This window comes from Colletotrichum chrysophilum (assembly GCF_026319265.1).
Source record: "Colletotrichum chrysophilum strain AFK26 chromosome Unknown scaffold_108, whole genome shotgun sequence".
NCBI classification, from domain to species: domain Eukaryota; kingdom Fungi; phylum Ascomycota; class Sordariomycetes; order Glomerellales; family Glomerellaceae; genus Colletotrichum; species Colletotrichum chrysophilum.
In genome coordinates, this window is record NW_026517395.1 from 1,070 (window position 1) to 26,359 (window position 25,290).

Sequence of the window (25,290 nt, forward strand, 5' to 3'; positions counted from 1 at the left end):
GGCTACGACAACTCCTCTCCTTCTGGCGGCGTTCCCTCTACGGTCACCGTCACCCTTCCAGCTGGCTCTGCTCCCGGCAGCATTCTTGGAGGCTACAGCGACCTAGCGCAAGCAACTGCTTCTCCTGGCCCTCTCGGCTCTCCTTCTGTGGTTACCTTGTGGCCCACTGCCCAGGCCGATGCGGCTGCGCTTGCTGCCCCCACCGCTGCTGCCACTGCTGGCTCTGGCTTACTTCCGACTCTTGACTCTGGCTTTCAGAATCCCGCTGGCGCAGCACCTGTCATTGTCACTCTCAGTCATCAGTCACTAGTCTCTGGCCTACAGCTCAGACCGATGCGACAGCACCTACTACTCCCACCGCTGCTGCCACTGATGCTGCCACTGCCGTTGGCTCTGCTCAGCCTGGCGCAGCGAGCACCAGCTCTTGCACATCGACTCTCACACCGCAGCCCATGCTGACGGCAGTCAGCTCCCCGGAACCCAGCTCGACAGAGACCAGCTCTTCTCTGCTCACAAGCACCCTGCTTAATGTTAGTTCCGAAGCTGGAAGCGACTCTGGCAATAGGCTTTGTGCCACAGTCACCATCAAACTATGGAGTCGAGTCGGGCTGAACTGGGAGTAAAGTTTTATGGACGTGAGGGTAACATATTTAATGAAAGATCAATACAATCATAAAACTTGAACACTTTATTACAAGGTTTTATAATTGCTACATCAAGAGGATTATTGTTTGAATGTTTGAAGGTCTTGGAAATGGGAGATCGTAATGACTTAACGACACTCTTCTTTTGAAGAATTTAGAGTCAAGGTCTTGGAGAACCGAACTTCAATTCAGAGCCCGGCGGAAACTTGTTATGTAGCAATGTACATATTCATCGCATAAATCTCCCGACTGTTTGCAGCCTCCAGATTTGTCAGGACCTTCTTCTCGGCGACATTTCTGCCGGCCCGGCCATGGGACCCACGTCCGACCCGGTCTCGGCGACTTTCCGCCGTAAGTCTCCCGGGATTTCGGAGACATACACTACGGCCTCGCGCCGACAAGAGACACAACAGTCACTCTGTATATAATGAAGATGGATTGCCTTGCAGAACAGCAGCTGTTTTTCTGCGCACGCAAACACATTAAAAACCTATATACATGACCTCACTATATAAATCACTTTACAAGACCCTCGCATCTTCTGCGCTGGTGAACCAAATATCTTCAAACGCAACCGCATCAATGCTTCACGACGTCCTGATCATCGGTGCCGGTCCTTCAGGACTGGCCACTGCCACCGCCCTCTCCCGCCAGCTCTACACCTCCGTCGTCTTCGACTCGGGCCTCTACCGCAACGCCCGCGCCAAGAACATGCACAACGTCCTCGGCTTCGATCACGTCCCGCCCCCCGTCTTCCGCGCCAAGGCCAGGGCAGACATCCAGGAGCGCTACTCCGCCACGGTCACGTTCGCCGACGTGGCCGTCACCAAGACCACCAAGCTCGAGAACGGCCTCTTCAAGGCGGAAGACGCGGCGGGCAAGGCGTGGTTCGGGAGGAAGCTCGTCCTCGCCACCGGCGTCGCGGACATCACGCCCGACATCAAAGGTTACGACGACTGCTGGGGCCACGGCATCTTCCACTGCCTCTTCTGCCACGGCTTCGAGGAGCGCGGGTCGGCGAGCGCAGGCATCATCGGCGTCGGCATGCTGGCAAACGTCAAGATGGCCACGCATGTCGGCTACATGGCCCGTCCCCTAGCAAAAGAAATCATCATCTACACCAACGGAAACGATGCACTCGCGTCGGAGCTGTCGTCCCTGCCTGCATCGCCATTTAAAGTAGACACACGAAAGATTGCCAGGTTGCGCATGGGCGAGAAGACCAATGCAATCATCACGTTCGAAGATGGCACTGAAGCCACGGAGGGCTTCCTTGCTCACGCACCCTACACCAAGCCCAACGGGCCGTTTGTGGAGCAGCTCGAGCTGGAGGTGGCGGAGAATGGTGACATCAAGACGTCGCAACCGTTTGGGGAGACAACCGTTCCGGGCGTCTACGCAGTTGGTGATTGTGGGAACATGATCAAGGCAGTTGCACCCGCAGCTACGAGCGGCTCGATGTGCGCGGCGGGCATGGTGGTGCCGTTGCAGAGTGAGCCTAAGATTGATTTGGACGTTGAGGACGTGGAGAAGGTGTTAGGATAGACCATCGTTGAAGTATTATTTTCCAAGATCACATAGACTTATAGAATCAAAACATTCAAGTTCAGTTAGGAGTTTCAAATGGATCATTGAGTGCAAGAATCGAAGATTTGTTGAGCTCGACATAAAGTGAGCAAAAGGCAGCTCCTTCCCGTCTATATTCAGCGAAGCAAATGTAGAAATTGGTAGAGCCTAGGTGATTTTGAAAGGGCCAAGGTCTCACGGAATTCCACGAGCTTCCATCTAATCTGCATCATGGATATCTCAGCAACACTCACACCTTGGAGCTCTTGCCTCGCGTAGCCTGTCGTCGGCTTCGGTACACACGCCCCATGTTCGAACCCCTTGTGTCTTTTGATAAACAGTCGCTGAGCATGTGATGATGCCGAGTCGGCCATCAGGTCATCCCTACTCTGGTCTCCTTTACTAGGGGGACAAGCACACGACGGTCCGCTGTTGGATGCAACCCACGATGGCACATTCGACTGGGTGCCATCCGCAAAGGAACACTCCCTTACACCCCTTTCTCTTCTACGCGGATGTAAATCATCACTCAGCTTAAGGCAACAAGATTAGATGGAACAATTCTCGCCGTCTTCACCGCCTCCAACACCCAGGCACGCAAGGAGGCCACCACACCGGTCCCAATACCGTTTTGGGGATTGATCCAGACAGATACGGGGTATCTGCTGGCCACCACGGTCATTAATTCTCTCAAAGTCATGTTACATGAGCATTGCCGGTAGCTTCACTCGACTACAGATGCAGACATACGTGACATGGACTCACCGATCTGCGTACCATGAAGCATCTCCGCCCCCGGCTAAGAATGAAAAGGGGGGCCAGCGCTGCTCAGCAGGCTGAAGGATTCTCACATGCCTCTTACGTTTTGGCGCATCTCAACACCCCTCGAATACATCGGAAATGATGTACAGTTCGGTATGCAGCGGGCGGAGGAACTTGGCAATCCGGTCTTGTCCACAATGAACTTCGTTTGGAAGTTTGAAGTGGGACAACACGACGTGATGAAAGGGAATAGCCTTAGAAACGTGAGAATCAACTACATGTAGAGGAACGAATAGCAGAGTCGACACCAGCATCTCAATAACATCTTTTCCTACGACCATTGTGCGTCTTATTCCACATTAAAACACCTTGTAACGGGCATTCTCGAAAATGTTAGTGTCACCGCATTCGATCCCCTTGCCTTCCAAAACTCCCGAGACTCCTGCATCTACGGCCCGACTCCATTTGACATGCACTAGTGCCCACATCGCCCCTCCCCATCGCCGCATGCCGTGGATTAGGCAGCAGAATTAACAACCCGCGCTCTCCTGACCGCATCCGACCCGAGAGGAGCAACGCCAGCGAATCAAGGACTTCTCTAGTATCGCTTGGAACGCCACAATTAATGGATTTGCGATGAGGTGTCGGGCTAGGGCCCACGTCTGAAGGATGTTTCAATGGACGATGGGCCCCTATTGTTTCGTGGGAACTCCCCGAAGAAGAATCTGAGCAACAACTTTTCCTGTGGTCTCTTGTACACTCTGCCTCGTTAGTGTTGTTCTTGCTATCATAGGCTCTACTGTCGTCGTTGTCGTTATCGTCGTCGCTTCTATCGTCACTTTTGTTCTTACCATCGTCGACTCTACTACTGCCGTCCTCATAAGATGATGTTCTCGAAATTATTAGTAACTTGCTCCAGACCGCCTTGAACCCATATTCCTATTTAGGGTTTCATTACTTAGCATGCAACCTTTCCAAAATAGGAGTTGTCCTCGAAAACCAGGCGGACATCTCACAAATGCTTGACAGGGCGACACAGCCAATTCCCGTAGCAGCAGCAACCTCCAAACATCACAAGAAACCATACGGAATACTACAACGTCAAACATCCTCAATACCCCCATCCCCATACATGTCTAGAAAATACCGTCCCCAGCCCTGCAAGAATCACCCAGAAATAGCCGCCTGCTTTGGCTGATGTTCCATCCCGCGGTCCCGCTGGCCGGCCCATCGCATCAAACAGCCGCTCACCTCATACGGCGTAGGCCTTCTCAGCAACTCTGAGCAATATCCCCTGGTCCTGAAGCCAGGCAAGCAAACCCGGGTTCATCCCCCATCAACCCGTGACGGAGTTCCCCTCGCTGAAGCGCGGTCTAGACACTCGTCCGACTCTCCACCCCCCCTCCCGCGAAACGAAACTCTATCAAGTAAAACAACATGGCGGGTCTCCTTGTTTTTGCGAGCATTGAAGAAGCACTAAGATTGTGTCCAGACGGAGTGTTCTGGACTCGGTCGTGGTCGAGAAGGAATGGAAACTCGGGGCACTGGATGGGTTCTATTCATCATCAACTTGACGTTTTCCCAAATGATCTGATATTCCAGTATTCATTTCACCGGGATTGACGACTGACACAAGTCAGGAAACTCGTCATTTTGTTACAGTGGCATCATGTATCCGAATCTGAACATTGCTCTTCCAATGACATAGTTCATCTGCAAGACTTTTACCTAACGTGTGCTCAGACTCACCACGGAGTTTCCTCAAGACTCCCAATGCACTTGTAGCAACCATCGGCCGCCAGAGTGCACACCGAGATTATGCACAAGACCTAGCAATGCTGTTCTTCTCCCTAACTCATAGCATTCCGAGACCGATCTCCATGGATCCACAACCAGTCTTAGTACTGCAAGTAACGTTGCCGCAAACCGGGGCATGCCCTCCGCATAAACCTTCAAGCTTCACCACCGATCATGCACTAACACCAGGAACCCCTTCGCAAAATTTCCCCACAATCCAAGACTTCACATGAGAAAAGATTTCCCTCGGAAGGGCTGGTGAGTTTGCAGTGTCTCCTCTCGACGATCATGCGCGCAGATCATAGCAGCAGGAACAGAAAAATAAGAGTTAGGTTTTGACGGGTGTCATCCCATCAGATCCCCGTCGGCTCATGGGATGAAACGGTGAGGCCGCGCGGGGCTTCCTCGACGTGGGGGTTCCAGCCAGCATCTAAAATAGAGGTCGTGTTTGAGTCAAACAGACATAATATCATGGTCACGCTGCCGTACAAGATTGAGAGAGCGATTTTGTGACAAGAAAATAGAACTGCCGGTTGAGTGTTCCGGCCAAGGTGCAGGCTTGTCGAAGCCCAACAAGGCGGGCGCTGCAACCAGGAAGCAAATCATGCACGGAGCGTCGACGGAGAGGGAGGGCGCCCGGCAAAGTCCGACCGGGACTCTGCAGACCAAGTGAGGTACGCGATGGCGAAGGAAGCATGGCGCCATGAGGTGAGATGAGGCGTCTCGGTCCCGAAGACAGAATGTGGCGCTGACGGACCTCAGCTCGTTGCCTTGAGATGGGAAATTGAAGGAATGTAGTAGCCGCCTGGCAGCCGCTGGCCGCCGAAATTGATGGTAGCTGGCGCCGTGAAGGCGCGGGAGCTATGACGGCGACGGAATCCTTCTTCGGAGCATTCTCCAAAACATGACCGGGACTTGCCCTGAGACGGTGTTAGTCGATGGCGACCGAGCTGCCAGGATTTCACGACCGCCGGCCAGTTCATCGAGTAGATGGAACTGAGGACACCCCCAGCCAGTAAGCCCTTGCAGACCTAGCGGTCTCTCTCGATCCGACCGCGGATAACGGGTTTTTGTGGGAGAATCTGCGCCAAAAAGCCGCCTGAGTCTGGTTCCCTGGCCCATGAATCCGCGACGCTGGTGACGAGAGTCAATGATAGCGGAGAAGGGCGGAAACGTTTCAAGCTGGGCGGAAAGCCGCAACCCCCTCAGCTTTGGCTGGGCCTCGCGCCTTGTCGCGTGCTAATTCCCAGGGTGTCAACCCCTCAGCTGAGAACTACATGTAAGTAGGCGCACACCCTTGTTCCAGCGATGCGTCATTTGGTAGCGCTCAGAGATCTAATTCAATATTCTCCTCGACAATATAAGCGGGGATGTTGTCATACAGTAAGGCCCTCGTAGCTAATGCTGGGGTCGCCATGAATAGACCAAGGCGGAAAAAGAGAAAAGACTCCTCCGACTGTCAATTGCCCATTTGGTGACCGGATAGTCATGGAATCGATGACTTAATGCACGAGGAATGCGAAGTGGTGTGCCACATCAATCAGTCAAATTGTTGAAGCTGTTGAATTATTGTGTGAGGCCGGCTGGTAAATGATCACTACCGCTGCCTGTGCCGAGCTGAGAAGCGCCGGCTGTATGGGATATATCCTTCAAAGCGACCCATCAAATGCGCCAATTCACCTTCCGGACAAGTATGCTTTTCAGATCGATGTCGTGACCTGACATTTCCCTCCCAATCCCTATGAAACTTGCAGAATAACGCCGTGTGCCATGCTGAAATTCATCAATAAACGTCTCCATCTCCAACTCCATTCAGTTGAACAGAAAGAGCTCTTCAGATCTTGTGGTCAAAGACCGATGTAGGCGGGGGCTTGCGTACTCCGTCATAGGTGAAACCAAAACACTCGGGTTGTAGACGGTGGCGCTGGTCAAGCTCATGTGAGGATCGTCGTGTTCAGAAACAGCCCAGCCTGCCGACTGCCTGTTGTTCAACTGAACTGGTGTTTGTGGCACGGCTTCTGCCGTTGCGGTAGCAGATGCATATGCAGAGGATGTGAGCAAGTCGTCCGCCAAGGGTGCTGTCTGCTGTCTCTCCCCCTGGTACCACCATTGGTCTTCGAAGCCATTGTCGACCGTCATCATGGCTGCGGAAAGGGCTTCCAATTCGTATTTCCTCCCGGGGTCTTCTCTGTCCCGAGGACGAGGGGCTGGTGTAACATTCGCCAAAGACACATCGCGGAACTTCATGGACAGTTCGGATGAGTAGTCGTCAACTTCTGAATCATCAGGCATGCCATATTCTCCAGGCCATGACGAAGCGGACCAAGGAAGCTCATCCTCACCCAGTCGGAACCGCGAGGGAACTTCGGGGAGGGCCTTCCAGTAGTCAGGAGCGCTTGTCGTCGGTGCTCGTGGGCGTTGGCGAGGTAAAGCCGAGCTTCCTAGAGCGTCTGGTTCGGCGTCCCAGGGGCTGTCGTTCCAGGGAGGAGGTGCTGAGCTGCCTCGTTCATGGGACGAGCCTGATGAGCGGCTCTCTTGTCGGGACTGTCTTCTCGGTTCGAGATGGGGTGGCATTGGTGGATGTTGAGGTTGGTTCTGCTGGTGTGCGGGTGGTGAAGATCGCGTAGGCTGGTAGGCTTGGTAGGTGGGCGTATTGAGGTAATTTGTAGTTGGCGGTGGCACTTGTCTAGGGAAATGTTGGGCACGATCGCGCATACCCCTTGAGACGTAGGTAACGGAGTGTTGGTTAGGGGCATGTCTAGGTGAGAACGAGACCCCAAACTCGAAATGGACGAATATTTGGGGCCGGCGGCTCGCAGTTGACGCCATGTCGATATCGATATCGTGGTCCAGATCCAGATCCAGATCCAGATGATGCAAATGAGGTGGGATAGGTTCTGTCCTCCAACGAGTGACCATGGTTGGAGGGGGACGTGAGCGGTTGATATGGGGTGAGGAGGGCGGCCGAGGAGTGGGTGCTCCAGACTCGACGGCGGTCTTGACTAGCGGGGAGGTAGAGACAAAGCGGAGATGCAGTCGGATGAGTAGTACCGCAAGTCAAGGAATGCTTGGTACGGCGAGGAGCGGTACGATGCGGTACGGAAGCAAGGAGGGAGGGTACTCGTTGTCTGCAGTTTGTGCCACGACGGGACCGAGCTTTGGGTCTGGGCGCTAGGTAGTGTCAAAGGTCTGAGGCGTGTGTTGCAATGATGGGCCGCAGATAGCATGAGGCGAGGGGAGGTGTAAGATCAGATGCTGCGGATCATGGCTTCGTTGGACGGTTGGAAGCGGAAGACTGGTTTAGAAAAGACAGAGAGGCGGAGGCGAGGATGCCCAGACTAATAGACCATCACACGGCGTGTTGTTGTATCTGAGGAGATGGGTGAATCTGGGGTCGAGGGATCGTGGTCGTGGTCGTGGTCGAAGCAAGCAGAGCCGGGGCAGGGTGTCCGAGGGATGTGGCAGAGACAGACAGGGGGCCCCCCCCTGTGCAATGCAGTGCTGGTGTGATGGATGGACCTGAATGAGGCGGGGAGGCGTGAGAGGACGGGTAGAGGTGTGAGGCGAGGTACGTTGGTACTTTGGCTTGGTGTTGCCCTTGACGGTGGAGGGGAGGGTAGCTGAGGCAGCAGAATAAAACGCCGTGCGAGTGACCCGTATCTGTGGGTAATGACAAGTCGCTTGCGGTTAGGAGGCAATCGGGTAATAGCCGTTTGTAGTTTGCATTTCGTAGATTGTCGATTGATGCACGGCACGTCCCCAAGAGAGGAAGCCGGGAGACTTGTAAGTTGGGTTGTACATAGGTCCTGGAGGGCTCAAGCAATGACAGCAAGCAAGCAAGCAGTCAGTGCAATTCTGTACAGCCCCTCGGCGCCTCGTTCGTCTGGCGAGAGCTTCAGACGAACTGGACTGAGGGCCACGGGCAAGGTGTAGGTACCTTAATTCGAGATGAGCGGGGGACCACTGAATACGGCCGAACCGAGTCCATGTGCAAGAGGTAAGGAGACGGTCTCGGTTGGCTCCTCTTCTCTCCCAGACCGTGTACACTTACCCATGGTATGGTCCAGGCAAGACAGCACAGCTTGGCAGACTGGACTTCCATTGCGAAGGAGGAACGGGGCCGTACCTAGTGGGTTGACGGAAAGAAACCGTCAGGTTGCCGTTCCTGCTGCCAGCTTCGCCTCGTCGCGCGGACGGAACGAGCGAACGGACAGGCTTCTGCATGGCAGCAGCGGGTGGTCTGGAAAGGAAAGCAGAATGCAAAAAAGGCGGAATGGAATGGCGTGGGAGGCTTAGTTTGGCCCAGCTTACCTACCTCACCTCACCTTACCGTAGGTGGGTTGGTGGGTAGAAGGAAGGATGGGAAACCTGGGCGGCGACCACTCTGCGGTGCTGCACTCTCACATTGCGAGTCGGTGGAGGTACGTACCTCAGCGCCCTACATACCTACCTTAGGTAGTAAGGTAGTGAGTGTCCTTCACCTGTGGGCGGGTCATCATTGGCTCCAGGCGGAATCAGTGTAATGCACTTACCTAGGTACCTCACGTCAAAAGAGTTGACAATGTATCTCGTACGTTGAAAAACACAAGAAAAACAAGACCACAACCCAGGCACCTTGTCTTCGCAGTGATCACGGAGTATTGTGTGGAAGGAGAATAAAAGATGCATGGCATTGGGCCCAGGCGCGTGGAGGGCTCCAGATGGAATGCCACCAATTTGGTACTCGATACCGGGCCTGCTGCCATTGGATCTTTCGGTAGGTATATGCCCAGCGGGGGTTCTCCCACTGTCTAGGGTGCCTCCAGGGGCGGTACCCTGTTTTGACTCCCGCTGCCCCCCTAAACGAAATCCCCAGACCCGTTTTGGTATCCGTAGGTACCTTGCCCAATCAATCTTTCCGTCGAGCTGCCTGCCCGGTCTTCAATTTGTCGACGACGGCCCTCATTACACACGCCGCATATTTTTGCTTCATATTCCGACTTTTCCACACGACATCAAGCTATCAAGGCGACGCAACGGCAATCGCTGCTTGGGTCTCCGTGTCTCGTGCATGACCGTGTCGTTGCCCATGTCATTCGTGTTCGCATACTTAGCTACCTTGCCTAGCCATGTATCGCCACGTTATAAATATTATACGAACGTCATCAGGCCCTTATTAAGTTGTGTAAGGTACTTTGAGAAGTTGGGATACCTTCCATACACAGACAGCACTACTCACTATCAAACGACCACCATATCAGGTAGATTGCTCAATTCGCCGTTGCCGCAGCTCAGCCTCCCTTGAGTTGCTGTCCTCTTCGGATTCCGGCAGCTGATTGATGTACGGTTGATCTATTCCGCTTTCTTGTCTACATTGGGTATACATACGTCGACAGCCGCCGCCCCCGTCACATCAGATCTGGGATCCGCGTTTGACAAGACAAGACGAGACAATAAGGGTTCATAGGCACTTATCCAAGCAGGTCGTTGCTTTGCGTTGCGGCCGTGTGTCCCGACTCGTCGGCCGCGGCCGATGGTGACATTTGCCCCCCGTCCCCTCCGTTCGAATCGCCAGGTTCCAGCATGTCAATTGAACCCGCCGCCGATCAGCCCCCCGGCGGCCGCCAATCATTCCAGAACAGAGTCCCCGCCGTGACCATGTCGCCGGCTTCGATTGGATCGCCATCCGAATTGACTCTGGCAGGCGTGCGGGACTAGTGAAACCTCCCCCATCCATCACCGCTGTGGAACCGCATCTCGTTCATCGACTAGGCAGCCATATAAAAATCTTCCGAGAAGCACTCGTCGTCTCCCCTCTCTCCAGCAAGAGACTCCTCCTTTTTCCTTGCTATAATTCCCGCCTCCGCATGCCGAAGGCCCGACTGGGGCGGATAAGGCAAGGCAGGTTTGATAACAGTAACAGGAAATGGCTCAACTGCAGCCAAGTTGTCCATCATCTGCCGAGGAGGGGGCCCTGTTGTCACGAGGTGGGCATCATCAAATCCTACAGTCTGAATTGGGGCACCAGATTCATCATGAAATTTCGGGCGTAAGATTGCACGGATGCGGTCAGCGAGTGTGCGATGACAGGACACAGATCCAGATCGAAGCACGCTGCCTGATGCTGTGCCGGAATTCCATTCTTGTACGGATGGATAATAGACGTTACCTCATGGAACCTTCCAAGCCGGCTTCCACAGGGTGGACCGGTCAGCACCTAAAAAAACAAACCCAGCCATCACGCCGCACACGCACGCCTGCACAGCATCTGTAGCCCTGGACAGGAGATATTGGTAGGAAATATTCGATAACCTGGCTATATCGTGGGTAGTGCCGTGCGGCAAGGTGCATGGGAAATGAGAGCAGCTTCACCTGAGAGCCAATAACAGAAGCGAGCGTGGAAGGATTGCTATGAAATGAGCTCAGCAGGTCTAATCAGTTTGATCTTTTGTTTGCTTGGTGCCTTGCATACCGTTCCTTACGTAGGCAGGTTGGTAGGTGCAGGTGAGCTGCTGCTTGCCAAGCTTACATAAGGCGAGAGGTCAAGCCACACACATGAAGACTTCGCCACGGACCATCCGCAGCTATTTTTGTCCCCTTCCTACCTATTCGGGTGCCCGGTTTGCACTTAAAACTCTACTTTTTCCGACGTTCCCATGGAAATCCGCCCCGATCACATCCCGACAACATGGCGACTCTGAATCCATCTCGGCATCAAGCATCAAGGCAACTCCGCCTTGAAATACCGGAAGCCTGGAATCCTTTCCACCAAAGTGTCTATACAGTACTCTGGTCCACCGACCGCGGCTACCGTTGGCGCTTGTAAGCCTTCGCCGGACAGACGCCGCAAGCGCGGCTCAATGCTCACGTAGGATGAGCCCCACCGCCTCTGTTCGCTTTCCTGCCTATTCCGAGGTCCATTTCCCACCTTTTTTCTCCTTCTGCAACTCGCAATCCTCCATCTCACCCGGGAATCGGAAGACGCCAATACTGACGGCCCAGAATCCGTTTGCCTGACAGAGGGCCCGCCATGTTTGGCATTTTTGAGCGGTTGCCTTTCGCATTGGACGTCTTAGCTCACGATCCTAGTCCACGATCAAGATCTCATCGTCCGAGCTCTGACGCCGCAGCCATGTCGCTGGGTTCTGCCATTGAAGTCGTGCTTGTTTTCGCGTTCCAACACTCCGGCCCTGCAACAAGCGTCATTGTGCAGCCCTACCAACTCCCGGAAACTCGACGACATAAGCATTGGCGAAAGCTTTGATGGCCTGATTGTGCCCCTTGCGCCAAACATGAACCACCCAGGCCGTGCATGCGCAGTCACATTACCGTGTTGGAACTTCGGCCTCGGGGGGCCAGTATCTGGAAACTTCTTTGTTCAGGCTAATTCAATCTAGCAGGGTGCCGTCTACCCTCTATTCAATTCTAAAAATTACAACCCCCTACGCCGGACATGGGAGCAAACCCAGCCTCGACTCCAACAAGCACCCCAGGCCAAACACACCAACCGCCCAACAAACACACGACCCCCACAGCCCATTCAGCGGCAACTCACACTGCGCCAGACCCCTTCCTCGTCTCTCCGCCGGCATCCGCCTCCCAGAAGCGGTCTTTGCTGCGATCACGCCCCCGAAGCAGCCCTCCGAGGTCAAACGGATCAACGACCGTGAGCCAAAACGGCCGCGGGTCCTTCCACCCGGGCCCGTCAACCTCCGTAACCCCGTCCTTGGCCATGCACACCGTGTACTTTTCGGGCAGATACCTCCGCGGGTGCCGCACGTTGAACATGACCACATTCGCCAGCATCAGACTCGCCTCAAAGACGTAAAAGAACCACTCGTACCGGATCGCGGGCGAGATGTCCTCGACCCTCATGTCCGCGTCCCATTTCGTGTTCGCAACCCCAAAGTACTCCACAATCCTGTAAACAGTCCTCGTCAAGATCAACAGGACGCTGATGTACAGCGTCGTCAACGGTCCAGTCACCCCCCTCGTCCTCGCGAGCCCCAGCTTCGCGCACCGCCGCTGGAACGCCGCAGTCAGGGCCACGAAGCACGCAATGACGAAGATTTGCAGCAGGAGGGAAGTCTTTATGAGGGCGTGTCCCGCCTCCATCTCCTTGTCCGACAGGGACCGGTTCGCGGAGTAGCTCGCGCCCCATCCGTTCAGCGCCTCGATGATGCTGGAGAAGAAGGCAAAGGTGCTCAAGACCCTGCCCGGGTGAAGCGGGGAGCAGTAGGGGACGTAGTAGAGGACGCGGCCGAGGATGTGGTAGTTCGCGAGCTCGAGAAGGGGCCTTGAGCACACAAGTCAGTCAGGCAGTGTCTCTCATGGTAGGGGTGCCGCTTCTACTCACGGTGCCGCATAGATTAGACACACGCTCGCGATGAACGGGTTCAAGTCATCGTAGTGATATGATCCGTAGATCCGCATCGCAAAGCCCGCCGTGAAGAGTAGACAGCAAAAGGAGAAGAGAGCCGTGACCTTGAAGAACTTGTAATGACTGCGAGGGAACCCGTCAGCTGCTGAAGAAACTCTGCGGTCGAGGGAGCCACCACCAGACATACTAGCTCTGCCAAAAGTGCATCATCCCCGACGCCAGAAAGGCGACTGCGAAAAAGACCGGCGCCCCCGTATTCGGAGCGTAGAAGTAGTAACTCCCATCGACTACAATCTGTCAGCCCGCCGGTCCTGCAGCTGTCGGCGCTAGACATACCATAATTCCCGTTCGTCATGGTTATTCGCAAGTCTGGCTCTTTTGAGCATTCAATCGTGAGAAAGGCAGAAACATGTCGTCGCAACAACGAAACGTCGAAGCGATTCATCTCAAGCCCATGCCCAAATATATATACATACATCCAAACAACACACCCTCCGAGAAGCCTCATCGTCAGTCCAGCCCCATCTGCCAATCCCACACAAACCCGAGGAATACGGTCTAAGTCAGCCTTACACCCTTCTCGACCAATCGCATTGCTCCCTCAAATACGATTCACCAAGCCGGCATCAGAGATGACCCGAACCCAAGACACGTCCCTCAAGTTTCCATTCCTCTCATTCGCTTTCCTTTCAGAAAGCCAGCCACTGGTGCAGAGAGCGTGCATACTTCTGCCCTTCAACCAGTGAGGTCGTGGTCGACAAAGTCGCCGGGGATAGCACGTGGCGCATCATCGTCGTATCACGCATTGGTCTGAGAGAGAAAAGCCACACGCCCTGGGATTGAGAGCGTCTGGGAAGTGTACCCGGCGAGCGCATTTGATAGGGCACCGTTTGCATGGGTTTGTTGCGTCTAATGTGTTGTCAAAAGCCACCGTCTTCGTTCAAGGACCATTCAAGATGAAGCTCTCCAGTCGGTACAGCCGAGCTGGATTTTGCTGATACAGCTTTTCGCTGAACGATTCGTCCAGACACGACCGAAGCTCACGCAAACGTAGAATGTAATCTCGATTGGTACCTGATGGAATCTCTGTCCCAACTAAATGCTTCATGATGCAAAAGCAGACGAAACAAGAACCCAATATCACCGTGTCCCAGGCGACTAGTATTTGTATATCAAAACAAACCGGCCCAATGGACCATGACATGCCGGCCGCAGCCTGGCACCAATCGCGGATCCGACATATGAAGTCCCGAGTTCCCCCAGATATCCAAGGCCCGCCCGCGCGGAGCCTCATTACGCAAACGCCGCAAAAGGTTTCCATCCTAGATGCAGTCCCTAGTGATTAAACATACAGTGATCATACATGAACTCATTAAAGATTTTTTTGCCTTTGTGGGCTTTAGTCAACTTCCCAACCGCGGCCCACTCCGTCCGCGTTGTCGTCCGCCATGCGGTCATCGTAGTCGCTGTCGCCTACCACACTGTTCGCGCGCGATGACTCAACTTGACTGAGGTAGTAATCATCATCTTCTCCCCAACTGCTATACTCGTCATCTGAGTAGTCCCATTGCACAGGAATGGTCTCGCCGCCCTCGCCGAACCCAAACATCATACCGCGCCATTCTCCAGCAGCGATCTTGGCAGCCACTTGGAGCATCAGAGTGATCAAATGGGCGGGTGGGCCCAGCAGAACCTCGCAGGTCTTGGAAACAATAGCCATGGGAATTCTGCGGACAATGTCGAGCCGGCTACGGAGGAATGGCTGCCGTCTGGTGGCAGTAGTCGTAGACGCGAAAAGGTTGGCCGCTGACGGCAAGGTGGCCAGGGCTGTGCGACCGACCGAGATGCTGCTAGTTGTTGCCCGATGTCGCATGTATGGGCGGCGAGTAACGGCTGTTGTGACGGCTTCATCCTCAGAAAGAGCAACCTTGTCGGGTTGCCCTGCAACTTCGGATGGGATATCCGGTGCTGTTGCAGCGCTCTCTTGAGAGCTGTCATCCGTGAGGCAAGACGTCGCGTCCCAAGTCCGTCTAGTCTCGGGAGTGACTGTCATGTCAGAGATGTCGCGATAATGCCATGGCTTCTTGGGAATCAATATGTTGTCGTGCGGATACGGGAATCTCGTGGGCGAGACTTCCGATGCAGGTGACCGTGGGATCGGAGTCACGGGCGAGTGCCACGACTTCACACTATGAAACGAGTCGGATGAGTCTGTCGGTGACACCGGTTCCTTCGCGTCGTCCTGCTCCTCCAAAATAGGGGTTTGTCTCATTGCTGACTTTGACGGCGGCGAGGTGACGAGAGTCAGCTGGGGAGGGACAAGAGCGCGACCTTTTCTAAAGCTGCGCAACTTCTTCCGTCTGCCAACGCCAACACCGTTGCCTTCAAGAACCTCGCCATCGGTTCCAGAAGAAGACTCTCGGCCTGATCCAGACCCAGTGTCACTGGCATTGCCTGTCTCCGCCTGAGGCTGTACCTCGACAACCTTGACCTCTTCAATAGGCGCTGTCGACGAAGAAGCTGCGGCCAACTTCTGCTCGTAATTACGAATCACATCGTAGATGTTCGTAGGCGTCGGCGTGCCGAGCTCAAACGAAGATGGGGACCTTGGGGTCGCCCGAACGGTAACCAACTGCTCTTTAATCTGAGGTTCAGCGGTCGGGCTCGATGACGATCTCGAGTGTCCCGGAATCATTAATTTGCTAGCACGTTTCTCCGCGCCGTTCTTGTCGACAGGAGATATTGGCACCTCTTCCTCGGCCTCATGCGATGCTTCTTTGACCTTGTTTTGCATTTGAGGACTGCTAGTACCTTCCTTGAACAATAAGGGGTCCAGGGCAGCAATGGCAATGGCGGTGGTGGGGCGAGTTGTCTCCATTTGCTCATCCAATTCTTGCAGCTGGGCCGCCTTGTCCGTCTCATTATCCAAGTTCAGGGGTTCCTCGGCCTGGGAACCGCCTGCGGACCGCTTTTGGACTTGTAGTTCGACAGGTGCCATTCCTGTCTCCTTGGGCTCTGTCAATGAGCCTCCTGAGGCAGTGGCTTCGGGGCCTGATTCAACGCGGCTCTTCTCCGACTGAGGATTTGAGGCATCTTCCGCCTTGATCTTCTCAGCAAAGAACCGACGACTTTTCTCGGCATTTGTGATGGTTTCTGTGGCAGTTTCTGTGGCAGATGCACTGGTCTGAGTCTTTTCCTCCTCAATCGCAGATTCGCTCACGAGTCTCTGTTCTCGGGGCGGGTCGCCAGACCGCGATGTCTCGGTGCTGGTTCCTCGCGATTCGGAACTTGACTGAAACTCGGTGCCAATAACAGAAAAACGGCGCAGTTCTGTTCGGCCTCTAACGCTGAGGGATGCCGAAGCCCTCCTCTGAGTCTTAGGTGTGAGAGCCTTGGGCTGCGTGGGCGATATCTCGTGGGTTGGCAGGGAAAGGACAGGCAGAGCACCCTTGACAGGAGGCGTCCATGGACGCTTCTTTACTGGCGTCTTTGGCTTCTCGGGGAGCGCAACGGTAAACGACCGCTTGAAGGGGCACTCTGTCTTTTCGAACTGCAATATCTGGGCGAGTACAACCTTGAAAGCTGCAGCTAGTTCTTGCTCAGTAGGATTGGTGACCGGGATCTCTATTCTCCAATAGTTGGGTCGACGTATTTGCAAGACAAACTTGCTCGAGTCTTCTTCCAAAGCCCAGCATTGGCTCTTGGGAAGCATTGGCTGCAGGGCGGAGCCACAGTTGAGAAAAGCCACGGAGCCAGTACGATATATGCGAAATGGACCTGGACGCACAAGTGTCAGCGGATGATGTAAGTCTTGGAGAGATATCGGCCGGACTGACCGATTGCAATCGTCCTCTCTAACTGCGAATACGGCGACAGAGTGCCAGGTTCGTCTGCGGGGCCACGGCCGGGACTCCGAGCGCGGCCTCTGGAGGCAGCAGAGAACGCGACAATCTTGACATTTGGATGGTTGTATAATGTTTCGACGAGGCCACCGACTGAAGCAGATCGAGGGGCGGGTACGGGCGAGGTCGTTATCGGGGCTGTCGCGACACGGCGAGGGGCCGGGTAGTTGTTGCGGAGGGACTCCATTGTGGTGTCCCTGGATAAGGGCAAGAGAGAGAGTGGACGGCGTCAATCGTAGCTGATGGTTCCGTCACGTAAGGGCAGGTTTGGTCAGCTGATGCGAGGGAACGAGGTTGGCCTTGGGTCATGTCGATAGCGGGTTTGGGGACATGGCAGGCTCCCGGGGATCTCTTGATTTTTCCGTGCCGCTTTGTTTGTCGCAATCTCCGTTACGTTCGTCGCGGCGTCTGTCTTGCTTTCACGGGGAAGAGATGTGATGGCAAGGGGGGCAGAAAGAGGGAATTCGAGGAATCCGATCGGCGGGCGGGAGTTGCCTTAGGGAAGGAAGGTAGCGGCGCGGGCAGGCAAGATACGGCAAAAGAAGGTAAGGTAGGTTAGGTAAGGCAGGTATGAAAGAGAGGGACAGAATTAGAATTAAGGACCCCTTCCGAGCCGACAAGATCGATAGTTATGCGATGTCTTGCGCGGGTCTCACTCAGCAGCCGTCCAACCTCTGCTGCAGTGCTTCAGACGAAGAAGAAACCACTCTTGCAGCAAAATGCAACGAGACAACCCCACGAATCGGAGACGAGACGACACTGAGAAGGAAAAAAAGGTTTTTGGAATGGTGGATGGACTGAGGACGGTTGGGGAAACAAGCAAGGCTATGCCAGGGTGCAGCACAACCTGGAAAGAAGCTTGGACGGATTTGCTCATGGTTCGACCAGGGGGCGGTAGTGTCACGGCTTCCTGGGGACTCGTTCGACGCACCACGCGCCGCCGGGGGGGTTCTGACGCTGCCGGTTTCCTGCCAATGCCTACCACAGCGCGTCTCTGTTTGATCCCCTTGCTCTTATTTGCGACTGCTGTGCAAGACCCTTACGATCTGCGCGGCCATTGGGCACGAACCGCAGAAACACTCGATTCCAGTCGTCCGGGACAGGACTCAAGACATACGATCTTTTGCCAGACGGGCCACGGGCGTGGCCATTCATTCACATGTTGTGTCTCTTGTTCCCGGTTGAGATTGAATGATCCCCTAGGATATGCCATGCCCCTTTCTAACTGCCACTCGTGCTTGGTACCTACCTTAAGGGGTATGATGCATACCGCCTCAGTTTAAGGTACCTCTTGTGCGCAACGGACGCAAGCCATTGCACTAATCAACCAACAGCGCGTCTCGTGATGGTGCCCGGCCCCTCTGCATCTCGTCAACCGTCAACGTACTACGTACCATTAAGATTGAGATTGCTACGGTGCGCGAGTAGTATCCGAGGCTATTGGGATCGCGGCGGGGACAACCGACGTATCCCAGCGCAAATACACCCTCAGCACAGCGGCTCTGATGGGGAATTATGGGGGATCCCGGGCGCAGAAATCCTCGCTAGGGGAATGACATGCATTGGGGGGTCCTCAACACATTGTCACTCACATTCACAACCCAAGTGAGGCCGAGTGACGGGAGAGTCAAATTCAAATGCTCAGTGCCCTCCGTCTGTGTTGTTGATGGTGCTCAACTGCAACCGAGGTTGACTATGTGACTGTGTCTCGACGTGCGCTCATCGCATTCTTGGACTTCGACTGAGCTTCCATTTTGGTTCCACCGGGTCTCCCATGACAACTCCCGGCCCAAAAAGCCTGCATTAAGAACGCGGCCCAAGATCCGAGCAATGCGGCAGGGGTTGCAGCTGTAGTCGATGAACACGTTTCTGGGATGCAAGTTCGACGCGTGGGCAGTGCGTGCAGCTAACTGCGGCTGCAGCTGTAGCCAAAGGTAGCCGCAGCATCCCGCCAACATGAACCGGTGCTGCAGCAGCGACGCCCACACGCCAAAAGTTGCATCCATCCGTGAGAGGTGCCAGAGCAGAGGACAGAGGACAGAGGACTTGCAGCTGGCAGCCAGTGTCATTCAAGTCCCGTTGAGATAACGTAAGCCTGTCAACTGCACGGACCACACCCGACCGCCCTGCGCAGGTGCCCCTCCCAGCCGTCAGCCGTTATTCCCGGAAGTGTCGTCATCATTGGATCTCGCCTGCCAAGTCAGCTCGAGCTCAGCTCGTTCTGGCCAGCAGCCCTGGTCCTGTCTGACGAGAGCTCGCGTGCCCCTCCAACCCTCGTCGTTGCGAATCCTCAAACACAGAATATTCTGCGTTGATCTGCACAACCAACCCAGCATCCGACGACACCATGGCCACCGAAAAGCGCGTAAAGCGCGATATCCTTCCTTTGGACAAGCCGCCACTGGACAAGCTCCCTCTGGACAAGGAGACCCTGAAGCAGGAATTCGACCTGTCCCACTTTGACCTCAACTCCGTCATCCGAGGTGCTCAATTGACCCTGGTCGGGGGTAAGTTGTCCAAGGCCGCCAGAAGCATCATGTTTTGGAACAGAGTAGCTGACTGCGAGAAGCGCACCGAGCGTTCCAGAATCCGGCCCTCTTCACCTCCGATCACTACCGACAAGCCGGCGTTGCTGTCCTGACTGGCCTCGCCATCCGCCTGATAATCTCCGTGCCCGTAAGCCTCCGGTCGAGCCGTTCGAGCGAACAAACATTGTCTTGCAGTTGAAAGTTGACAAGCGCCTAGATCATTGGTGTCAAGGTTCTTCTTTGGTTCATTTCCCTGCTCTTTAGCTTGGATCATGTTACCTGGGACGAGAAGCTCGTGGGAGGCCTCAACTTCATTGAGGAGTACGTCCTCCAAGTGCCCTTCTTCCTGATGGCCTTGATGCGATATGTCACTCCTACTTTGGACAACATGTAAGTCCACGAGACCTGTGGTCGACCGGAATTTGCTGACAGGTCAGGTTCATGGACTCCCTCAATTGGGTTGACAGGACCTACGTCCAAAAGCACAAGCACGATGACCCTAACCACCTTCGGGATATGTACTATCCCAACTTGAAGCAGTACAAAGTCAGCGACGGCAGTACTCACTCCACCAGCACGGCCGAGGCCGTCAGCATGTTCCTCTACCGCTTTGCCCGCAAAGGCGCCATCTCCCTCGCCATCTTCGCCCTCTCCTACGTTCCCGTCGTCGGCCGCTTCGTGTTGCCCGCAGCCAGTTTCTACACCTTCAATAAGGCCGTTGGCTTAGGACCTGCTTCAGTCATCTTTGGAACGGGAATATTCCTGCCAAAACGTTACCTCGTGATCTTTTTGCAGAGCTACTTCGCCTCCAGGAGTTTGATGAGAGAGTTGCTGGAGCCTTACTTTTCACGGGTACACTTCACCAAGGAGCAAAAGCGGAACTGGTTCCGCGAGCGCGAGGGCGTTTTGTTCGGCTTCGCTATCGGCTTTTACACCATGATCAAGATCCCCCTTGTCGGGGTTCTGATTTACGGCATTGCGGAAGCTTCAACGGCATACCTGATCACCAAGATTACAGACCCTCCTCCGCCTCCTGCCGAGAAGGCTGCATTTGCCGAGAGCCAACAGCAATGGACCAACAAGCATGAGTTTCTCAGCTTATCGCTTGCCAACATGGATGCCATTCACAATAAGCCATCGGGAGAGACGCAAAAATCACGCTAAAAGCTTCTGGAAAACGTCGAGTGCGCCCTATGGACATGTCAGGCGTCAAAGACAGTATTAGAGCCTTCTTATCCAATAGCAAACCCCTGTTGTCACCTCTATCGTAGATTGCTTAGCGCGCAAGGTACTCTGGTATTGCTGCGCCCACAAGGCACAGCGAGCATCCACATCAGATGCCGAGATAACTACCAAAGCGACCCCCAAATCAATTACGTTTCAAGAAAGGGTCTCCATGCGGAATGAGATCACCATGGAAGTCTTATCGATTGGCGTGCCAGGTGCGCTTCCAGTCGGCCGGCGGCATAACCCAGACGTTTTAATGCGGGGGTTGCCAGATAGAAGCCTGATACGGCAATTGGAGGGGAACTCTCTTATCAGACGCAAGCTCCGCACTGCTCCCGGCCCCAGCACCGTAACAGTCGCCTAAGAACTAATCGCTTCTTCGTTTGCATTCTCCAACTGATAGCCAGCCGTGGCAGATGAGGCGTTGTTTGGTGCATGGAATAGCCCATTCCGAGGAATGAAAGGCGGGGTAGTTTGGAGGCGTTGGCTTGGGCTGGATGTTCTATATCTAAAGAGGCCAGCCTGTTTGGGGTTGGCTATAGATTCTATGGACACCATCGCCCTCAAGTCCAATACACGCATGTTTCTTTCTTGAAAGCAATCAGATTCCGCACAGTTGACTCTCAAACCATAATTCGTCATGGGAAAGACTGCTATTCGGACGGCTAACAAGGTCAGCTTTGACAAGGCGGCCTCTGAACAACCTGGACTTCATGTAAGTTGATGTCATCGGTGCGCTTGAGATGCTGCCCACACTCATTCATGCAGAATAGATGGCACCCTGATAGTAAGTGATCAATATTCGAACTAAGTGTACCTGCTCTGGCATGCCACCAGCAAAGATCACATGAACGGTTCTGCATGCAGTGCCGTCGACGATCGTTGTCATCTTCGTTTCTGTGCTCATCTCTTCACCCCTTCACCTCTGATGTAGTAGTAAGAGCAAGGTCACTCTCTCTGACGCTCTGCAGTTCCCTTCTCCGGAACAATCAAGGATGGCGAGACGGTCAAGATTGAATGCGTAGACTGGTAAATCCTCCCATTCTCCCAACGGTGTTATCACAGCTCAACTTCATCTCAGGACCGGCGGCCAGATTGGTAACAACGACTCCGCAGACGACATGCTCAACGTGGATCTCACCAAGATCCACTACCTCTCGGGTCCCTTCGAAGTCGAAGGCGCCCAGCCCGGCGATCTGCTCCTCGTCGAAATCATGGACGTCCAGCCCTTCGAGGACCAGCCGTGGGGTTTCACGGGCGTCTTTGACAAGAACAATGGCGGCGGATTCCTTGACGAGATCTACCCGACCGCGTATGTTGTTTTTCTCATGATTATCCTCGTCTTGCAGGAGCTGGATGGTCTAAGGACTGACATGGATGAGGGAACAGCGCAAAGGCAATCTGGGACTTTGAGGGAATCTATTGCACATCGAGACACATCCCCGGCGTCAAGTTCGCGGGCCTGATCCATCCCGGCATCCTGGGCTGCGCGCCCTCCGCCGAGGTCCTCGACACCTGGAACACCCGCGAGGGCGAGCTCATCAGCGCCAACAAGCTGGAGCGGGACGTCGCGAAGCCCCCCGAGCCGATCAACGTCCACGCCGGCGCCGCGGACGCTGCACTCAAGGAGAAGGTGGGGAAGGAGGGCGCGAGGACAATCCCCGGACGACCGGAGCACGGGGGCAACTGCGAGTGAGTTTGCAGTCTCGGCGAGTCTTTGCTGGATGGCAGGATGCTGACGGGGTCACAGCATCAAGAACCTGAGCAGGGGAAGCAAAGTCTACCTCCCGGTCCACGTTCCCGGTGCCAAGTTCAGCGTCGGCGATCTGCACTTCTCCCGTAGGTTTCCCCCTCGAAGTAGTGTACCGATAAAGAACGAGGACTAACACGCGAACCAGAGGGCGACGGAGAAATATCATTCTGCGGCGCCATCGAGATGGCCGGCGTCATCACCATCAACTTCAAAGTGATCAAGAACGGCGTCGCGGACCTCGGCCTCAAGTCGCCCATCTACATTCCCGGCCCCGTCGAGCCTCAGTTCGGCCCCGGACGACAGATTTACTTTGAAGGTTTCTCCGTCGACGAGCACGGCAAGCAGCATTACATGGATGTGACGGTTGCATATCGGCAGACCTGTCTTCGTAAGTTCTCTTCCCCCCACGCCACTTTCCCCTTGAGCGACACAAGAGATAAGGGTCGGAGTCGACCTCACCGGATGAGCTGTCCAACGGAAAAAAAGATGATATGCAGCGATGCTAATATTGGCAAGGCGTCATCGAGTACCTCCGCCGCTTCGGCTACAGCGATTACCAGGCCTACCTACTGATGTCCTGCGCTCCAATTCAGGGCCACGTGGCCGGCATCGTCGATATCCCTAACGCATGCACGACTATCGGTCTGCCGATGGACATTTTCGATTTCGACATCTCTCCGGCTGCCGGCAAGGTTGAGAAGCGCGCCTTGGGCAGCTGTGCTTTTGCTACCGGGGTGACGGAGGGCAAGATCACGAAGGGTGGAGAGAACAGTGAGCACAGCTACGGTGGCGGACTGACTTACAAGAAGTCTGTGGTGGAAGATGTGAAGGACAAGGTAATGGGCGGCGTGTGAGAGACGGGCTGTTGTCTAGCTGTTTCTGTTAGTGTCTTGTGGAGTTGAGATTTGGAGCGGAAGAAAAGCCGCGACTGAGTCCCGGAGGCTTTGTGCACAAGACTTCATCATGTTCATCTCTCGTTTGTCTAGGAATAAGGTAGTAATTTGTTCACAGTCCTTCTGGCAATCACAACTTGAATACGCCCGTTTGCCCTGCATCCTCAGCCTCTTCTTCATCGTCCAACAACTCCTAGCGCGCTTTCACGATCATTGCGATTATGAATCAATGCATATAACGCCACATCCTCCTCAAAAATCAGGGATCTCGCTCATCGAGGTGTGACCTGTCTTGCTCGTGTGGATGCGAGCCTCGGTCGTGCTAGTACCAAGCCACTCGCAACCAGGAGCGTTACACTTCCGCAAGGCGCTATCTCCCATGGCAGCAACGGCACTTGCACCACCTACACCACTGTGAGACACATCCTTGATCTCGTCGAAACCCATGTGGCCCGTTTGCGAGGCATGTTTGTTGGCCTCCTTCTCACCATTACCGATCCACTCGCAACCAGCAACGGTACAGCGGAGCAGAAACTCGACAGTGTCGGTGAAGTAGTGCATCTCATGCAGCTTGCGGATCAGTTCCCTTGTCTTGTCAAGAACGGCCTCGTCAGAAGTGCTCCAGTTGGTGCGATCCAGCTCGGGAGGGAGATCAGAATGGGTGTAGGGAGGCTCCGAAGGGCTGCAGGCAACTCGGTCATAGTGGATACCCGAGTACACGAGAATGCATCGCGACTCCTTGTTCTCGCCGAACTTTAGCGGGTTCTGGCTCTTGACGTCGAAGGCCAGAACCTCGAGGTCAAAGAGGTCAGAGAAAATTCCGAGCTCGATCGCGCCGCCCCAGCGGTCTGGGTCTTGCATAGTCCGGCAGTACTTGTCCGGGGCCATGCCAAGGACAGCTTCAGAGTACTCATCAGGATGCTGGCGAATGTAGTCGGCGACCATCTTGCGAAGTTCCTTGGCCTCCATCTGCTTGCCCGGAATGGCGCCGCCAAAAGCTGTGAATAGGCAGCTATTGTCGTCGGGCATGACACGTAGTACTGCGCAGTGTAAGCTTTCTGCGCCAGGCGGGTAGTTATGGCTACTTACGCAGGGTTGACTCGCGTTCAGGCCAAGGTATGCTGATGTCAGAGGGGGTTGGATCACCCGAAGAGTCCAGGCGAGGCTTCTTGGACGAGGGCGCGCTTCCTTCGGAGGGTCTCGTCACGGGCGGTGGGGGCGTAATGACTCTTGGCTGAGCCGGCTCAATGGTGAAGGACTGGCCATTGAGGCCGAGATCCTTTGCGTTGGCATCTTTTTGCGCGAGAGTGAGTGTCTGGAGAGGATAGCCATACTTTAGGGCGAAATCGGCGATGCCAGTTGACTTCTTGATCTCGTCGAAGAGCTGACCCACGGTAGCGTCATCTCCGAGGGATACTACACCAGAACCCTCCGGGCCCCTGTACCTGGCTCTCATGGCGTCCAGGATTGGCGATTCGGGGATGTTTTGTTAGAGCAAAGGCCCAGGTATGGGGGAGGAGGATTAAAGATGCCTCGTGTTCCGTCTTGGGGTGGTGTGAAAGAAGGTTCTCAAAGCGGCCGGAGACGGATCCGGAGCGTAGCCGGAGGGCAGCCGAGCGGTCTTGGCTGGAACGGCGGGGTCGCGGAGGGATTAATCTTATCTCGAGCAGATACCGGGGTTCCAACGACGGCGGGGATGGATGGGGCCGGTCGTAGCCCAGGATTGAAATGATGGGAGTCAATGTCTCAGCAACCTTGCTTTGAGTTGATGTATTGAAGCCAGGTTGATCGGACAGGCAGTGTCTTATTTTGGTGGCCCACGTTGCGGGACGAGTGAGCTGCAGTCGCAGGTGATGAAG

At 54.7% G+C, this 25,290-nt stretch overlaps 6 protein-coding genes across 6 annotated transcripts; 3 read left to right on the forward strand and 3 right to left on the reverse strand.

Annotated features, from left to right (window-relative positions):
* Positions 1-1,226: 1,226 nt before the first annotated feature.
* On the forward strand, positions 1,227-2,189 carry COL26b_010261 (uncharacterized protein; the record flags this gene model as incomplete). The annotated part of the gene is made up of 1 exon (XM_053182968.1): positions 1,227-2,189. One exon carries the CDS (start codon positions 1,227-1,229, stop codon positions 2,187-2,189), a length of 963 nt encoding a protein of 320 aa, XP_053033039.1.
* Positions 2,190-12,299: 10,110 nt separating this feature from the next.
* Positions 12,300-13,313, reverse strand: COL26b_010262 (uncharacterized protein; the record flags this gene model as incomplete). Its single annotated transcript, XM_053182969.1, has 2 exons — positions 12,300-13,044; positions 13,105-13,313. The coding sequence occupies 2 exons, from the start codon at positions 13,311-13,313 to the stop codon at positions 12,300-12,302; spliced, it is 954 nt and encodes a 317-aa protein (XP_053033040.1).
* Positions 13,314-14,527: 1,214 nt separating this feature from the next.
* On the reverse strand, positions 14,528-17,217 carry COL26b_010263 (uncharacterized protein; the record flags this gene model as incomplete). The annotated part of the gene is made up of 2 exons (XM_053182970.1): positions 14,528-16,905; positions 16,965-17,217. The coding sequence occupies 2 exons, from the start codon at positions 17,215-17,217 to the stop codon at positions 14,528-14,530; spliced, it is 2,631 nt and encodes an 876-aa protein (XP_053033041.1).
* Positions 17,218-19,377: 2,160 nt separating this feature from the next.
* On the forward strand, positions 19,378-20,722 carry COL26b_010264 (uncharacterized protein; the record flags this gene model as incomplete). Its single annotated transcript, XM_053182971.1, has 4 exons — positions 19,378-19,537; positions 19,600-19,706; positions 19,776-19,948; positions 20,026-20,722. The coding sequence occupies 4 exons, from the start codon at positions 19,378-19,380 to the stop codon at positions 20,720-20,722; spliced, it is 1,137 nt and encodes a 378-aa protein (XP_053033042.1).
* A 703-nt stretch (positions 20,723-21,425) lies between these two features.
* On the forward strand, positions 21,426-23,392 carry COL26b_010265 (uncharacterized protein; the record flags this gene model as incomplete). The annotated part of the gene is made up of 8 exons (XM_053182972.1): positions 21,426-21,500; positions 21,554-21,572; positions 21,757-21,814; positions 21,867-22,097; positions 22,175-22,477; positions 22,536-22,624; positions 22,684-22,926; positions 23,055-23,392. 8 exons carry the CDS (start codon positions 21,426-21,428, stop codon positions 23,390-23,392), a joined length of 1,356 nt encoding a protein of 451 aa, XP_053033043.1.
* A 291-nt stretch (positions 23,393-23,683) lies between these two features.
* COL26b_010266 (uncharacterized protein) lies at positions 23,684-24,887 on the reverse strand (the record flags this gene model as incomplete). Its single annotated transcript, XM_053182973.1, has 2 exons — positions 23,684-24,471; positions 24,521-24,887. The coding sequence occupies 2 exons, from the start codon at positions 24,885-24,887 to the stop codon at positions 23,684-23,686; spliced, it is 1,155 nt and encodes a 384-aa protein (XP_053033044.1).
* Positions 24,888-25,290: the final 403 nt, after the last annotated feature.